This window comes from Pantherophis guttatus, chromosome 11 (genome assembly GCF_059756535.1).
Source record: "Pantherophis guttatus breed Tessera chromosome 11, ASM5975653v1, whole genome shotgun sequence".
NCBI classification, from domain to species: Eukaryota; Metazoa; Chordata; class Lepidosauria; order Squamata; family Colubridae; genus Pantherophis; species Pantherophis guttatus.
The window spans coordinates 26047313-26064903 of record NC_142073.1 but is presented as its reverse complement, the minus strand read 5'-3'; the positions used below and the strand labels follow the sequence as shown (position 1 = coordinate 26064903).

Here is a 17591-nt window from a genome sequence, read left to right as displayed (position 1 = left end):
CTGATGTGATGAGATGAAGCTCTATAGGTAGCCTGGCCCCATACCATCTGGGGCTATATAGGTCACAACCAACACCTGGAATTGGACCCGGATGCAGACCGGCACCCATGCAGCAGAGGAGTTACATGCAATGTTTTCTGGATGCTGCCTTCTGTGTCACCAGATGGCAGGCCCTGCTTGTGTGTGGGAGGGTGATCTTGAAGCAGCTGTGGGTGGGGTGGGGGGTTTGGTCCTGACCAGTTTCCTCACTTGGCCTCCTCTTGTTGCAGCAAAGGGAGGCGGCCAATCCTGCTCCTGCGCACGCAGCTCTCGGTCCGAGTGCATGCCATCATCGGTGAGTCCTGCCTGGATCTGGCTGTGCAAGGGCTGCTCTGGAGGGCTCCCCAGGCCCTGGTAAGGCCAGCGGTTGCGCCACCTTTCAGTTATGTTGGTGATCTCGGTGGAAATGTGCACCCTGTGACGGCTGCTGTATGAAAGACCGATCTCCGGCTTGGAATTAACAGGGAAGGAATTAGCAAAAAGTGGTGCAGGAAGAACTGGTATGAATCTGGGGTGAGAAATGGTGGCATGGCAGAATGGGAGGAGGAAACTACCTGGAGGGTGAGCGAGCAACAGAACTGTACCACGGGGGTGGGGAGATGTGGTAAGCGAGGGAAAAGAAGAGGCGGAGTGGAAATCAGTGAGAGAGGCAGCAAAATGGAGCTCCCTTCCCTCCCTCCCTCTCTTGAGTTTGGATTCGGATTCCTTCATGGACAATCCAGGAGCACCAAAAAAGGGCCTCTTTGCACCAGGCAGTCTGCCCTCGGGTGATGAGGCCACCAGGGAAGGTGTTGAGGAGACCAGGCAACCTCAGGGAATTTGGGCTTCTGGAGCTTCTCACTGGTGGGCTGGTTAGATATTTCTGGTTTAGGAGCTTCCCTGGCATCTCTGGTTGGTAAATTGTGGGTGTAAGTCCACGAGGCAGACCAGGCTAAGAAAGTCAGGCTGCAGAGGTCAGAACTCCTTTCATTGTGAAGCTATAAGAGCAGCCTTTTGCAAGTCTGAATGTGCTCCCCCTCCTTTATCTTTATGTGAATGAGGGAGGGGCCTCAGTTGTCTTCTCAAACTGGTTGCTTGGACCAGCTGAAGCCCCGTTTGTCTGGCCAGTGCCGGAGGTGGCCTTTCCTTGGGGAAATTCCTTCTGCCCACTGTAGTATGAGACAGAATAATTTCTTAGCCCACCTTTCTTCCCGGCTGAACCGAGCAACAGCAACAGCTGATAATTAATGGTAGCATAAATGCTTAGGGGATCTACCAGTCAGTGTGGAGATGAGACCCATCCCTGCCCTGGAGATGCGGTGGAGGCCCACTGCAGGTTGTAGAGTCTGGATTGGGAGGAATCAGTGTCACTGAAGGGGGGCCAGAGGGGCTCTGGGTTTCCAACTCAGGGATTTGCCATCGTTACTTTTGAACAGGTGCAGAGCGCGATCTGGGAGTCCTCCCGGGATTGTGGCTCTTGCTTGAGGAACGGGTGGCAGATGAGGCCAGGGGGGCTTTTGCGCAGCTTTGTCTTGTGCAGCTCAGAACCATCCTTCCCCTCTGCTCTGCCAGCTGCATTGCTGGCCAGTGGGCTTCTGGGTTAGTTCCAGGCCTGGTAATGACCATAGAGCCTTTCACAACATGCAACTGCATTGGGAGGATGCCTTTCCTGGATTGTGTCTGTCCCTCCATCAGATCTGCCAGGAGAGGCGTGCTCAGGTCCCCTTTGGACCCTCCACGGGACCCAGGAAGAGAGCTGTTTTGGTCACGGCCCTCTGAAAGATCCCTGGGATTAGAGCAGCCCCAGCCTTGTTGGGCCTTGAGGTCCCACTGTGTTACCTGGGCTAGGTGCTGGATTATGTGAGGGAGCTCCTGGGATGTGCAGATTGATGATTCAGGTGGGGTTTTTTTGCTTTTAAATATGTATTGTTATTCTATGGTTTCATCAATAAATGCTTGATGAAAGGGAAGCCGTCTTCCTGCTGCTTCGGACCCCTTCCAAGAGCTCTTGCTCATGCTCTGGGTTTCCCCTGCGGTTTTTGTCCCTGAAAAGGGGAGGGGGGTCTTCAGACAAAGTGCAGCTGTCAGCAGAGCCACATCCCTGCCACAACCCTTGATCTGAGGGCTCCTCCGTCCCTCCCTCTAGCCAGGCTGAGGGTGTCTTCCTTGGCTGCTTCCTCATGAGTCAGCCTGCGCAGGCCTGGCCGCCTGCCGCATCCTGTTTGGGGGCATGGACCCACATGGCAACTTTCTAAGTAAATTTCCTAAGAGCGGGAGCTGCTGAGGGTCAGGCGCAGAGCAGCGGAAATGCTGAGGGACAGCCCCGCATCCCAAGGGCCACGCCAGCCTTGCTGGTCCCAGCAGGAGAGCGGATGGCCCAGCAGAGGGAGGAAAGGAAGCCACAGAAGGGGACTTCCTGAGCTGACCCCACAGTTGGGAGGACTGGCTGAACCAGCTGGGGAAGGATTTGAGGTCTGCAGTCTGGACTGGGAGCACACACACCCCCATGCCCCGGAGGGCTTGGGGCCCAATGGCTGGGAAGCACCAAGGCACTGGTGGCTGCTGGCAAGTCTCTCAGCGCTGGGCAGCTGGGGCTATTTTTAGCTTCTTAGCTTCGGAATGCGCTATCTGGAGCCACATTTGAAGAAGGAAGCGGACGTGTAACTAAATAAAGAATTTAAATAGGGAAAATGAATAACCTCCAGGGAAGGGGTTGCTGGAGGAGACAAGAGAGGCATAATGGGCTGCTTCCCCCTACCCAGAGGAGCCATACTCAGCTCCGACTCTTGCCCTGCCTAGTGAGGGTCTTCCCTGGGCTCCTTCAGGTGGGTCTGCACTCTGGGCAGGCTGGTCCCAGAGGGCCGAAGGGAGCAGAGCGGCTGGGCCCCACACTCTGGGGAGCTACCCCACAGGCGAGCCCTCTCTGGGAGCCTTTGTGGATTCGGGTCCCAACTCACTTTGGGAAAAGGGGCCTGTGGGAAGAAGAAAAGTGGGGAGCCCAGTGCAAATTTTGGGGTTCAATGGCAGCAAAATGCTGGGTTCTTTGTTTTCACACCTTGATAGAAGGAATCTTAGCTCATAAAAGCTTCTGAAATTGTGTTCGTGTGTGCAATTCCTTCAAGAGAGTTTACGCTGCCCCTGCATAACTGCAGGCCTTCCAGACCCCTCACCCCCTTGGGCCAACCAGGGCATTCACCTGGAGAGCCACTCGAAGGTGTGTGTTTGTGTGTTGTGCATGCATTGAGGGGTGTGAAAGGGAGAGCTGGGCTCCCCTTGCTCCTCTTTGGACCTTTGCCCTGATCTCCTCCTTGCTAGTCTTTTAATTCCTCAGCTTCGGGGGGGGGGCTGGGGGGTCCGTGGCTATTGGGATCAGGAAAGGGGGGTGCGCCGAGGGTCAAAGAGCGGCAGCAGTTGTCTGCCTTTGGGGCCTGTGGTGAGCAGGGAGCCCCACAGGCCTTCTGGCTGCACCGGCCTGGCCCGGGGCTCCTTCTGGAGAGGCCAAGCCAGGCGGGTGTTGTGTGAGCAGGAAAAGGAACCAGAACAGGCTGGGCCATTCCTCTTTGGGCAGGAGTCCCTCAAAAGCAGCTCCTTGGGGGCCAGGGCCACAATCAGTTCACGCGTGGAGTGCTGGCACTGCACCAGGGAGTGGAAATCCACTCTGTGATCTCTGTCGGGGATCCTTCAGCTGAGGATGGTGCTCCGGGCTCAGCTGTGCTGTATCCATTTGGCCTGTCCTTTGGGGTCTGCCTCTGGTGAATGGAGCCAAGCTGTCTGTGTGCCGAGGGATTCCTGGAGTCCTGCAGAGCTGCCCCACCAGCTTTTCAGGGGGGAGGTGATCCTTGAGGGCCTGCTGCCCTCCTTCCATCCCAGATCTGGGCCTCTCCTGCACCTGGGAAGGGCGTGGCTTCACCTGGGCCGCTGTGCTTGTGCAAGGCCAGGACTTGGGTGCTGTGGCCAGGGAACAGGCAGATGCTTTTCCTGCTCAAAGGGGACAGTGCATCTTCCTGGCCTCAGACACCAGTGGGGGGGGGTGGCAGCACAAAACTGTGAGGATCAAAGCAGGCCTGGCATTTTAGCTATTTACTGCCAATAGTGGAAACACTCGTGCTCGTCTTTTGCAGCCCAGTTTGGCTGCTGAGTTTCCGGGAGAGAAATGGTCCCATGACGGACCTCTCCTTGCCCGGCAGGAAAAAGGGAGTTCCAGCATCTCCGCCCAGAAGGAGCATCCGGTTGTTTGTGCTGCATCATCTCCTGTTTGGGTTACTGAAACATGCCTGAGGTGGAGATGCCCTTGGAGACCATCCTGAAGCTGCAACTGGCCCAGTGGCAGCACCCCAATTCTGGGTCACCCCAGAAACCCCACTGCGGCCTGAGCTGCACCAGTTGCTCTCCAGATTGCTCCTCAAGATGCTGGTTATCACCTTTGAAGCCCCACCTGGCCCACAGCAGGCTGCTTCTAGGACTGCCTCTCCCTGAGGGCACCTGCCTGCCCTCCCGGCCCCCTCCCATAAATGTTGCCCCCCCTTCTTGTAGCCAGCTGAGCCCTTTGGAGCAGCCTGCTATTGAAGATTTTTTTTTTTTTTAATTTGATTTATATGCCGCCCTTCTCCAAAGACTCAGGGCGGCTTACAATGTACTCAGTAATAGCCTGATTGAGGGGACCCCCTCCTCTTAGCCTTCCAGGGGGCTGCAAAGACCTGACTCTTCCCACCCATAGTGGGCCAGGAGGGGGTTGAGCTGGGGGGGGAGGGGGGGCTGCTTGGTCTGGCACCTGAGTGGGGAAGGGTTGGTTTTAACTTGTGTTTTATGTATTGCTGTGAGCAGTCTAGAGCCTTGTCTGAGGTAGACAAGTTCTGTGATTTGTTGAAGAAGCCTTAATAAGTAGGTTTCTCTCTTGCACGAAGTCAAGGAGCAGATCTCGTTGGTTGGGATGCCAGGCCTAAGTGCCCCCTCCAAGTCTTAAGGTTTGGGGGTGGGGAGGGGTTGGTTCAGAACGATACCAGGAAGGTCACCCAGTGGTCCTTCCAGCCTGGGGCGAGAGCAGTTGGGCCTGAGTGGCAGTTTCCTCCCCTCCCACTGTAACTGTTTGCCTTAAGCCCTCCAGTGGTTCGGCTGCCCCCTAACTCTGGGGCAGAGGGGGATCCCATGCCCATAGGGCTTCACCCGCAATCTCCGCATAACAGACCCCCAGTCACTTATGCAGCTGCACTTAATGGCGATGGTCATGTCCTGGGGTTACGGGGTCCCCGTTTACAATCTCCCCAGGAGGCTTCCAGCAAGCAGAGTCAGTGAGGGGACTGGATCATAAAATGGGGTGTGCCGCACTTAGTGACAGACATTCTGGGCCCAATTGTGGTCGCAAGTCGAAGGCTCCCTGTGCATCTTTGCCTTTTAAAGAAAAAATCGTGGCTTATCTTTGGGCAGATCATTACAAGGTGCTCTGCTCAGGTAAATTACCAAATCCCTCTTTAATGACCTCCTTGACTCAAGTTACCGCCAAGGAACAATAATGGGGCCCATCTGTCCACCAGCCCTGAAGGAAGTAGCTTCCAGGGCATCGGCTCGGCTTCCAAATCATCCACACGCAAATAATTCAACTTGGATCTTGGTTGGCTTGTCTTGGGGTAGAAACCAAGGGCCCCAATTCTCCAGAATGGCCGAATTGTGCTGGCTGTGTCTCTGTTAACTTAAAGTCAGCTCTAGTTTTTGCCCCCAGGTCTCCCTGTACTTTCAAGGGGGAGCCCTGCAGAAACTAGCTGAAGACAAGCTGGGCCTCCTGGTTGTGGAAATGCTAGACTAGCAGCTGACTCTTCAAAGGAAGGTCCTGAAAAGCATCCGCAAGGAGGAGAGCCGGGGCTTCCCCCTTGTCCCCCTGGCCAGGGATCCCTGGGATGTTGGGTGTGTGTGAGTGAGATGAGCCCCCTTCCGGAGGCTGACCCCTTTGTCTTCCCCAGAGAAGCTGTACCGTTCCAAGGGTCCGGAGCTGAGGCGTTCCCTCTTCTCCCTCAAGCAGCTTTTCCAGGTGAGGCTCTGCCGCCCGCCCACCCAACATCCCTGCCTGGCTGGAGCCTTGGCGGGAGATGCCAAGGGATGAGGCAGCCCAGCCCAGTGGAGGGAGGGCTTCTGGGGCCTCAGGGGAGTCTTTCAGGTTCTGCATTTCGGCTGCAGGATGACAAGGACCTGGTGCCCGAGTTTGTGAACTCCGAAGGGCTGACGTGTCTTGTCTCAGTGGGAGCCGAAGCTGACCAGAACTACCAGAACTACATCTTGCGAGGTGAGTCTGACCGAGCAGCTGAACTGCCCCAGGGGGCGGCCAGGCCAGGGAGGAAAGGGAACGCTTCCCTGTGTGCCCCGGGCATCCCTCGCCCCTCTTTCTACCTCACTGCCTCCCATAGAGGGAGGAGCAGATGCTCTTGGGGAGGCAGGATCCTGGCTAAATTGGGGGAAAGGGGTCAGAAGCCCCTGGGAGAGAGGAGGGGTTGTCCCTGTGGTTCTCTTCCAGCAATGTCTCTCGGTTGCCCCCTGGTGGAGAACTGAATGAACAACTAGCCACTCAAGGTGGGGGGTGGAAAGAGCCTCAGTCCAGTGGGGAGGACCCTCTGCTGTTTCTGAGAAAGGCTGCTGGATCTCTGCAGCTTTCAGTGTTTCCAGGGCATGTGCCCCCCTCCTGCTCCCCAACACATCCTCTTTTGGGTGCAGTAATAAAGTAGACTTTAGGAGCCTGGTTGAGCAGCAGGGGGGGCTGTCCGATCCATCCCCCCTCCCATGGTCCCCAAGTGTGGGAAGTGCCACCTTCCCCCAGGGACTCTTCTGCGCTTCTCTGCAAACATCTGCAGTGGATTCCTTGGTCGCCCCCCCCCCACTCCAGCAAGCTATGCATTTGCAGAAGATGGGGCTGCACTCCATGGCCAGTGAGGGGCCAAGGCCCATGGGGAACCTCTGCCTCACAGAGCCAAAGACCCTGAGGTTTTCACCTTTGTTTTGGAAATTAGCCCTTTTTTCACTTGGATGCCCCTGTCCGCCTGGGGGGATAAAGAGGCAGCAGGAAGTGGATGGGGGTGGGCTTCGGGCTGCGTGTTCTGCAGAAGTCTGCTCCCCCAGCAGGCAATGCCCAGCAGTTGAGCAGCCTGGTCCACCCCCTCCCCCCTCGTCCCCCAAGTGCCGCTGGGGCTCCCATGGGACTGCTCTTCTCCTCCCCCCCTTGCAGCTCTCAGCCAGATCATGCTGTTTGTGGACGGAATGATGGGGGTGATCCAGCACCCGGAGACGGTGCGGTGGCTCTACACCCTGACGGGCAGCCTGGTGAGTGAAGATGCCGGCAGCGGACGCTCGGGTTGTCCTTAGCTGTCTCAGGGATGCCCTTGCTTACTACTGGCTTCCAATCCTTCTCTCAGGATCTCCTCATGTGATCCCCTCTCCAGCAGCTCTGGGAGGTGAACTGGGCAAAGAAAGAAGGGTGGCTCAGCTCATCCTGTCTGCTATCTGAGCGGCTGGAGAGCCAAGAGCACCTGCACTTCTGTGGCCGGGCCCTTCAGCCGGCACCTCCAAGGACATTGTCCTGGGAGCAAGGACATCTCCACCTGTCACCTCCACCAAGAGCATCCCTGAACTGGGTGGCCCTCGGGATCATTCAGACCTTGGGCCTTCAGAGCCTTCAGGCAGAATCCCAGCTCCCGGGGCAGTCAGGAGATGAGGGTCAGAGGAGTGAGCTCAGAGAAGACATCAGGGAAAGGTCTCGTCACCTGCTTGAAGCGCTGGGCGTGTATCTCTCCTGCTCACCCCAGCAATGGGCACGGCTGACACGCTTGAAGGTGCCCATCTCTACACCCCTCGAACTGTTGCCAGAGAAGGCTGGCTCGTTTGGCATACGCGGTCTCCCTCTCCTTCCCCTAGTACCGCCTGGTGGTGAAGACGGCCCTGAAGCTGCTCCTGGTCTTTGTGGAGTTCACCGAGTCCAATGCCCAGCTGCTGATCCAGGCTGTGGGGACTGTAGAGCAGGTCAGAGGTGAGCGCAGAGCAGAGCTGCTCACTTGGCAGGTGGCTGAGTCGAGTCGAGCCTGGTGCTTCCTGGTTTCTCCTTGGAAAGGGCCACCCTCTAGTCTCATCAAGCAAACCATTTTTGGTGGCCTCTAAGGACTGCGAGATGCAGGCCATCTCTCTGTGGGAGAAAAAAGAGGGGCCTGGCACATCTCTTGGAACCGAAGACGTTTTGCCTTAAGTGGCGATGAAAGCAGCAGGGGGATCTTCCTCTGTTCCTTACTTGCTGCCTTTCAGGTGGCTTTCCGTGGTCTCGTCTTGTGGCCATCCTGGAGCAGAAGAGCGGGGCTGACACTGAGCTCCAGGTGTTTGCAATGACACTCATCAACAAGGTGAGGGGGGGGGCAGGACGGGCAGGCGGCACTTCCTGGGGTGGGCGGCTGTGCCCGGCTAATGGTTGTGTCCTGTTGGGGCTTGCAGACGTTGGCTGCCCTCCCTGACCAAGACTCCTTCTACGACATGACAGATTGTCTGGAACAGCAGGGCATGGAGCGGCTCGTCCAGACACACCTGGCCAGCAAGGGCATGGACCCGGACCTGAGGCAGCAACTTGCCCTCTATGAGGTGAGGGCCCATGGAGGGAGGCCCTCAGCAGGTCATCCCTGGCAACCCTGCTGCCTGCCTGTGCCTGCGCCTGCTTGCTTGCTGACCAGCTCTCTGATCCACAGAATGCCCTGAAGGAGGAGGATGGGGCAGAAGAGCCTCTGCTGGGCACCCGTGCCAAGGAGCGGCGGAGAGGGGACGAGGGCCGGCAGGGGGTCCGGCGCTCCTTCCTCAGTGCTGTGGGCCAGGAGGAGGACAGAGATGTCCCTGCTGCTGCAGATGCCTTTCCCAGCCCTTCGCAGACTCCGGGCCTGGAGGGAGAGAGCTGTGAGCAGCCGTGAGTTGGGCATGGGGCATGGATGGGGGCCCCACTCCATCTGTCTTGGCCACTGGACTCCCCTCCCGCATGTCCTAAGGCTGCCATGCTGGCCGGTGGAACCACTAATCTGGCTCTTGTCGGGGCCCACAAAGCCCCCGCTGGGCCTCCCCGGCAAGTGACCGATCCACTGCAGCTCTTCCCCTCCCTCCCTTCCAGGCCCAGCTCGAAGGGCTCCTACAGCAACACCTCCTGCATGCAACTCTCTGCGCCGCTGGCCCCCGTGGAAGGAGAGCAGCTGGCTGGCCTGGGCGAGAGGAGCATTTTCAAGTAGGTCCCGGCTGGGCGGCCAAGAGGACTGGAGGAGCCTCTGTGAGGGGAGGGACGGTGGGCAGGGGACTTGCAGGTGTGGGAGGCTTGCCCAGAGGTCTTCCTGGGTTTTTCCTAGGCAAGGACTGATCTCTGCAATTAGTCCTTGTCAGCAGATGGAAGGTTCAGGGTGCCTCTCTGTGTGGGGGACACACGGAGCCTCTCTCCCTGGACTCAAGCATATGGTGCTGTGGCAGCCTTGGCCTCTGGCTGCAGGTTGCTGGCACAGCCCAGATGGGAGAGGAAGAGGCTCAGCTCTTGCAACTGGCAGACCGTGGCCACCGGTGGCTAATCTGGCCCTTTCTGTCTCTTGGTGGGGGAGATGGTTCTATCCACCCAGCCTTGGACTGGGGACAAGGCTCCCAGGGTCGGGGAGGATGGCGTGTGATGCACAGAGGCGGCCCCAGAGTCAGCCACTTCCTTCCCAGGCACCTTCTCTGTCTTTTGGGCTGCTTCCCTCTTCACCGGGTTGGCACGCGCCAGAGGACTGTGTGCAGATGACCTCCAGGGTGGGTTGAGAAGCAGGTGGTGGGTGGGTCTGTTCTCTTTCTAGCTGCTCTGAGCTTCTCTCAGCTCTCTTGCTCTCTCCAGCACCTGCCCGGCTTAAATGCTATTTCCTCTTCCAGACTTCACGAAACAGCCTCTGCTTGGTAAGTGATGGCCTGTGTGTGGTGTGCAGTGGTGTAAGTCAGTGAGGGCTTGCGTGTCATGGCTGCCTCTGCTTGATAAACGATGGCTTGTGTGTGGTGGGAAGGTGGGCGGCGTTGAGCCACCCTCCCTGCCAGCAGTGCCAGTTTCTTGGCAAGAAATTCCCTGGTTGGCCTTTGGGGTCGCTTGTGGCTCAGCTGCCCACTCTGGCTGCCAGGAGCCCGAGGCAGCTGCTTGACTGGGCTGGTGTCTTGAGGCCATCAGCTTCCACCCCTCAGAATTAGATGGGAAGGGGGTCCCCACGTCCCATCTGTTCCACAAGGGGGTGCCTCTGCTTTTATCCGGGGAGACCTCCGTTCCTCTTTTGGGTCACCTTTGTTGGAGAATCCAAGCGGTGGGTATCTTGGCATTTGGACTGCGATTCCTTCCAGAAAGTGCCCCCCCCCCCTGCTGCATGTCTCTCTTGCCTTTGGGGCTGACTTGGCCGAGCTTGTGGCATGATGTGGAGGGCCCATTGGCACTAACTCCCTTTTTCTCCCAGGCGAGAGGAAGCCCCCCCGGTATGTGGGGACAAGCCCATTCTGAGGCACTTTGAGTAAGTACGGAGTGGCGTGTGCACCCCTGGCTAGGCTGAAGGTCTGGATGGAGATGGAGCTTGCCTGCCCAGCCAGAGGCTCCTGTTCCCCCCCCGGTCCTGGGTCCAGGAAGAGTGGCTTGACTGGGATCCATTTCCAGTTCACATTTTGTTAACGTTGCCACTTGCCAGTCTGAGCCCCCCACCCCCACCCGAGTCCCCTCTCTCTGTATGCCGAAATATCCCCCTGGGAGACCTGGCCAGTTTCTGCCACTTGTCTTGAAGCCAGCTTGAGGCATGCCTAGAAAACAGACTCCCTTCCAGCTGGTAGCAAGAGCTTGAAGCCAAAACCGTTTGGGCCAGATGGCTATTCCTTGCCCATGGCTTTGCGTGGAGGGCTGTGCAAACAGGCCACTGGCCGGCCGTGTGAAAGGTTGCTGGTCAGCCAGTGCTTACTTAGGCAGGATGACCTGATAAGACACAGATGTGTATAAAATGGAAAACTTTGATCTGATTCTGAGACCCACCGTTGCATTTTATTTGGGATCTGGACTGCTGTTAGGGCCAGGCTGGTGCATAATGCTTCTCCTTTCCTTTCCTCCTGCACATGGCCTGCGCATGAGCCATTTGCCCAGCATCTTCCCTCCTGTCCACCCGCAAACTCCTCAACTATCTGGTAAATGCCCCTTACCTGTTCATAGGGAGACTCCTAATTAAAAAAAAACCTTGAAAAATAGTGCCTTGACAAACCAGAACTGAAACTCATTTCAAAAGTGAAAGCAAGCAGTCCGTAGGCAGATTTTCTTGCAGCCTTTTCATGAATCTCAGTTGAAGAAAATGGAGCATTTTGCTTTGGTGTATTTAGCTGCCAAGAGCTTGACAAGCCCTCCTTAGTGCCCAGGGTCTCAGGTGGTAACCCCCGTGGGTTTAGCCTCCCCTTAAGTCCTAAACCAGGAGATGGGCTCAATCTCAAAGGATCTTTTTTCTGGATTTCAGGGAAGTTGGGACCCGTGGCTAAAATAGATTCCCTGCCCCTAAGCCATACTAAAACTCCGGGCTTTGTGTGTTGTGCACATGTTGATTTATCATAGAGCAAGCTGGGGATGTGGGGATCGGTCTCTGGAATGAGAGGCAACCATTTAATGTACGGCTTGCAATACCCCAGGCAGTGTCACCAGAGGAGGGAATGGGGTGGGCGAGGCCCAGCATGGCCGACAGAGCTTCTGGCGCAGCTATATGTATTGTACAAGGCCACATACAGTTGATAAATAAATAAGCAAACCAGGCATTTCTGGAGGAAGAAGTCAGCTACTAGCTCTAGTCTATCTCGGGGGAAGGGAAGCAGCCTGGATCTCCTCTTTCAGTCGGTCTTTTTTTTTTTTTTAATTTGATTTATATGCCGCCCTTCTCCGGAGACTCAGGGCAGCTTACAATGCGTTAAGCAATAGCCTTCATCCTTTTGTATATTTATACAAAGTCAGCTTATTGCCCCCACCATCTGGGTCCTCATTTTACCTACCTTAGAAAGGATGGAAGGCTGAGTCAACCTTGAGCCTGGGGAGATTCGAACTTGCAGTAATTGCAGGCAGCTGGTGTTAATCACAATGCTTTTAGTCTGCTGAGCCACCAGGCCCTTGTCTTGGGGATCTGAGGCTCCTAGATTTGAACCCTGACTCCCATCCGGATGGCTTGGCGATCGTTATTTTGGTACAAAGCTCTGAGGGGGATGGAGAGATTCAGCAGGTGTGTTTCAGAACCGGAGCATGAAACGGAGAGCCCTCAATGAGGCTCCCAGGCAGTAGAGCAGGTAGTCAGGGCTGTGAGGAGGGTGTTTGGGGCAACACCCGTGCCCGGGCGGCCTTGCAGGCACACAGCCATGGGCTCCCTCCCAGTCCCTCTTCCCTTCAGGAATCCAGAACATGGATAGCGCATGATGGGTGGGGCTGAGTGATGAGCAGGTGGGCTGCCATGCAAAGGACCAGGCGCCAGTCTGAGGTGAGCAAGACAAACGCAGGTCAGAAGGCAAATGGCCTGAGGCTCCTGCCCAACAGGAGGGTCGCTGGACATTAGGAGGCGTCCGAGCTCCCTTCTCTCTGCTTCAGGCAGAATTGGTGGAGCGAAGGGCTGCGCTTGGCAGGGGGACCCCGTAAAGCTGCCGAGGAAAGAGCGAGAAAAGCTTATGTGAACAAGATTGTGGGTCTCTCTTGCTACTCTCGGTCTCCACATTGGTCCTGGGGCATTCAGTGCGGGGCAGGTGCCGGCCTCTGTGTCTCAAGGAGGAGGAATGTCTTTGAGGAAGACCCCCTCTCCAACGGACCCCTCCCCACCTCTGGCTGGGAGGAATGCCAAGAGCCTCTTCTGAGCAGCCTCGCCAAGGGGCATTCCCTTAGCAGGTCTGTGGGTGTCTGTCCTATGTGCCTGGAGGCAGGAGGGCCCGGGTGGGGCTCCCCACTCATGGCCTTAGACCCAGAAGCTCTTTTGGCCTCAGTCACACTGAGCCTTTCGGCAGTGTCGTACCTTCCAGCCGCCTCTGAGAGGTCACCGAGCATCTTTGAGGCCTGAAGCCCTGGGGAAGGGGAATTCAATACTCGGGGGCAGTTGGTTGGATTGGTCCTCTTTACAAAGGAAGGAAAGGCTGCCCGTCCCCACTGCAGCCGGGAGAGGACGGAGGGTGGGTGAAGAGATCTGGGCAGGACAGGGCAGCCCCACAGCAAACCCGAAAATCAGCTGGAGCCACCCGATGGCCAAGGCAGCCCCAATGGAAGCTGCACATCAAGGCACCTCCCATGGCCCACCTGCATGTCTTCAAGTGGGACATTGGAACAGCCCAGCTTTGGAGTGCAGCACCTTGCATCATCCTTTGGCTGCCTCACCTGTGGGAGGACACTCAGGTATCCTTGCATGAGGGCGAGCGGAACAACTGGATTCCCTAAGGCAGGAATTACATCTGAAACAGAGAATCTGTCAGATCCTTGATACTCTTTTCTGTATCTTAACTTGCAGCTTAACTTATTGCTAACCTATATGGGTAACATTTATTTTATTGAGGCCAGCTGAGTTTGTCTATGTGCTTTCATATTATCATAAAGTTATAAGGGACCACAAAGGTTATCCAGTCCTGGCTGAATGCAAGATATACTGCACCAACTCTTTTTTTTTTATTGAAAAGTTTTAGAATATTTTTACAAACAAATTCCCCCCACTTCCTCCCCCCCACCCATTCCCTTCTCCCTCCCCCCCCCCCGACTTCCCAGAGCAAAATACAGGGTATAGCATTCAGCAAACATAATCAAACATAAACAAACTAACTATAAGCTCTTACCTCCCCCTCACATTTTAACTCCCCCATACATACCAAGATATAGGAATATAAAAGCTCACCTAAATTCATTCATAAGCTATTTGCAACTTTTGAGTCCCATATTTGTTTTGAATATAATCAATCCTCCATTCCAATATGTATCTTTCATTCGAGCGATCCTTCAAATATGCAGAGATTTTAGCCATCTCCACCAAATTAGCTACTTTTAATGTCCATTCTTCAATGGTAGGTACATCTTCCTTCTTCCACTACTGCGCCACCAAAAGTCTGGCTGCAGTTATTAAGTTCAAAATCAAATTAGTCTCTATAACCGTACAGTCTGTAATTATACCCAATAAAAACAACTGAGGAGTAATTTTTATCTTCTTTTTCAGAATATTTTGTATAATCCACCATATCTTAATCCAAAATGCCTTAATTTTTTTACATGTCCACCATATATGATAATACGTTGCATCATCACATTTACATCTCCAGCACGTAGATTGTAGGGTTGGATAAATACAAGCTAACGTTTTGGGATCTAAATGCCATCTATAAAACATTTTGTAAAAAATTTCAAGTTTTGGGCTTGAGTAAATTTTACATTTCTGACCCATATTTTTTCCCATGTTTGGTTCCTCGATATTTTGTGCCCATTTTATCATACAGTCCATCACTAGCTCAGTTTCTGAATCTATTTCTGTCAATGCATTATACAACCTTTTAATATGCATTGGACTTTGATCCCTAATTTGTTTTATCAAAGCCCACCATATTATGTGGCCGTCTGTTCCACTGCCAGACAACTTGTGAATTCAGGAAGTTCTCCTGATGTCCAGGATGGACCTCATTCCTCGCAGCTTTCACCCCTTGGCTCTGATCCTGTTCTCTGGGGCAAGAGAAAATACACTCACCCTCCCTTTGGTGCCACAAAGGGCTCCTACTATCTCTTTCCTGCTGTCTTCTCTGTAGGCTGAAGGGAGCAAGATCCTTCCTACTGTCTTCCTGGGATTAGCATCATGGTGGCCTCCTCTGGGCTCACTTAACTCGTCATTGTCCTTATGCCCACAACTGGACATAGCCCTCCTGATCATGATCCTTGGGTGGCATTTGCCTCTTTCGCAGCTACGAGGCGCTGCTGGCCTCTGTTTAACATGGGGTCACCAGAGACACCCAAGCCCCTTTTACCTGTACTTCTCTTAAGGCAGGTCTCTCCTGGTCTTGTGCCTTATGTTTCTCCTCCCCAGATGGAGAATTTTATATTTTTCCCATTAAAATTCCATCCTATCAGCTTCACCCCTACTCAAGCCTCTTTGGATCTTTTTGAACCCTTAAACATCCCTCTATCTACAGAATTACCCGCCCACTCTGCTTTGTACCCTGGGGAGACTTTGAGGTCTCCTTGACTCTCTCATCCAAGTCTTTGATAACCAGAGCCCTCTGATGTGCTGGGCAATGATTCCTTCCCAGCAGAGTCCATGAATGAAAGCTCTTTCAATGCTGTGGTGTAGCTCCAGGGGTCACAGACTTCCTTTAAACCTGTATTAGTATAAGTGGCTACAGGAGGGAGATTCCTCTGCCTTGGGGGATAGGTTGGCCTTGGATTGGTCATCCCTTGGAAAAACAGGGGAGTCTTGCTCCTCAAAACAGGCCTGTTTGTAGCATCTGACTTTGGAGGGTGTTCCTTTGTAAATTTTCATAGGAAGTCAAGAGGGGCGGGCAGGATTTGCCCGGCCCTCTCTCGCTCGGCGACTGCATGTATGACTGGTAAGAGAGCTCATGGTTGACACTGTCCTCTGGACACAATGGTGACGGTGTCCCCAATGCAGTGGTGTGGAGTGTCCTCTTCTCTTGCAGAGCCCGTTTTTTAGAAAACCTGGCTGCCTCTCAGAAAGAGAAGATCAGTGCCATCACCCGTGGGCGAGCAGAAGTTCTTGCTGAAGCTGTTTCAAGCACTGAGCAAGTGGCCCCAGGTAGTGTGGCGGGGTGCAGGGGGAGCCTCGTTTGTGGCACAGCGTGTCCCTTCCTTGGTTCAATTCTCTTCTGCTTGGCCTTTTCCCCTTTAAGTGCCCCTTTCTGCCACAGGGAGGCAGAGTGAAGGAGAAAACGGAAACACCAACTGGAAAGAGCCCAGCTCAGAGCCTGGTTTGGATCACGAGGAGAGCAGGGAGAACGTGTCCCCCAAGGATGCCTCTCTAAGCCACCTCTTTGACACCTCCTGCATCTTGGGCCCAGACCCAGAATGTGCCCCGGGTGGCATTAGTGGGGCTCTTGAGAGCAGCAATGCTTCTGTGAAGAGAAAACTGATGCTTGACATGCTGTTCGCTAATAAGAGCCTGCCAGGCACGGAGAGGACGCTGCTCACAGATCAATGCATGGAAGAAACGAGGAAGATGGGGCACCAGGAAGAGGAGAGCCAGGAGAAGATGGGGCAACAGACAGAATCTTGGGCCCTCCCCTTGCAAAGCCAGTTCAGTGTTGAAGCTGAAATCAGTCTGAAGAATCTGGACAGGGCCCAGGTAATGAGAAGTCCACTGGTGCTTGGTTCTCAACCTCTGAAGATCCAGGATCTGGACTTCTCAGACCTGTGTGAGGAGGAAGATTTTGACGTACAAGAAGCAAAGGTGGCCAAGACGGCCTTGCCCCACATGGCTTTCGGGGCAGGTGAGGACCTGGCTCCTCCTCTGATTCCCGGTTGTGCTCCACCTCCTCCGGCTCCTCCTCCCCCAGCTGGCATACCTAGTCCACCACCTCCCCCTCCATTTGGCAGCCCCCTTCTTGTTGGAGAAGCCAGCTCCCCTGCCAAGAAAAAGAAGACCGTCAAGCTCTTCTGGAGGGAGCTGAAAGACATAGATGGCCCTGCCTGGAAAAGTCGGTTTGGGCAAGTTACTCTGTGGGCATCCCTGGAGAAGGTCAAGGTTGACTCCGCTAAGCTGGAACATCTCTTTGAGTCCAGGGCAAAGGAGGCTCCGAGTTCCAAGGTAAGTTGCTGCATGAGGTTCATGGCGTATCAAAGCTTTCCTCTGGCTGAAACAACATAGAATATAAAATAGCAGAATTGGAAGGGATCTTGGAGGTCTCCAGTCCAAACCCTTGCTCAAGCAGGAGACCCTATACCATTCTGGACAAATGGTTGTCCAACCTCATCTTGAAAACCTCCAGTGACGGAGCACCTACAGCCTCTGAAGGAAAGTGATTCCACTGGTTAATTGTTCTCATCATCAGGAAATCTCTCCTTAGTTCTAGGTTGGATCTCTCCTTGATAATTTTCCATTCATTGCTCGTCTTGCCTTCTGGTGCTTTAGGTTGACCTCCCCTGTGACAGTCCCTCAAATATTAGAAGACTATACCATGTTGCCGCAATCTTTCTCTTTGTTAGACTAGACCTATCTTGTTGGATAGAGCCCAATGCTCCTATGTATCAGATCCTATCTTTTAAAGCATTGGCTATTCCCCCTAGCTTGGTGTCATCTGCAAATTGGGTGACTTCCCCTCCCCTAATCTAGATCATTTATGAAAACGTTGAAGAGTACTGGGGCTAAGACAGAATCTTGAGAACAGCAGCTGTCCTGACATCATTTTCCATTTTGGAGATGTGAGCTGCTCCTCATCTTCAGCTTTCTCCTATGGCCATTCCATGGGCTCAAAATGCAAGAGCAAAAGAAACTGCTCTTCCCCCCTCCCTTCCCTTCCCTGCCTGGCACAGCAGCTTCCCACCAGTCCTTGGGCTCACTGCCCACAGGGGTTCTGTGTAGAGATCTTTGCAGATCTTTGGGCTGCTG

The 17591-nt window shown here is 54.5% G+C and overlaps 1 protein-coding gene across 7 annotated transcripts in view; it reads left to right on the top strand.

Annotated features, from left to right (window-relative positions):
- The window catches only part of FHOD1 (formin homology 2 domain containing 1), a 57064-nt gene that overhangs the window by 6846 nt on the left and 32627 nt on the right, over positions 1-17591 (top strand). For 2 of the 7 annotated variants that reach the window (XM_087877146.1, XM_087877151.1), the window contains exons 3-15: positions 270-334; positions 5973-6040; positions 6187-6292; positions 7226-7320; positions 7912-8023; positions 8293-8387; positions 8476-8619; positions 8724-8935; positions 9134-9244; positions 9910-9933; positions 10473-10526; positions 15667-15782; positions 15877-16790. In XM_087877146.1, coding sequence (XP_087733272.1) covers positions 270-334; positions 5973-6040; positions 6187-6292; positions 7226-7320; positions 7912-8023; positions 8293-8387; positions 8476-8619; positions 8724-8935; positions 9134-9244; positions 9910-9933; positions 10473-10526; positions 15667-15782; positions 15877-16790 — 2116 coding nt within the window. The remainder of the gene's footprint in view (positions 1-269; positions 335-5972; positions 6041-6186; positions 6293-7225; positions 7321-7911; positions 8024-8292; positions 8388-8475; positions 8620-8723; positions 8936-9133; positions 9245-9909; positions 9934-10472; positions 10527-15666; positions 15783-15876; positions 16791-17591) is intronic. The other 5 variants (XM_087877149.1, XM_087877147.1, XM_087877148.1 and 2 more) reach the window with 4 other exon arrangements.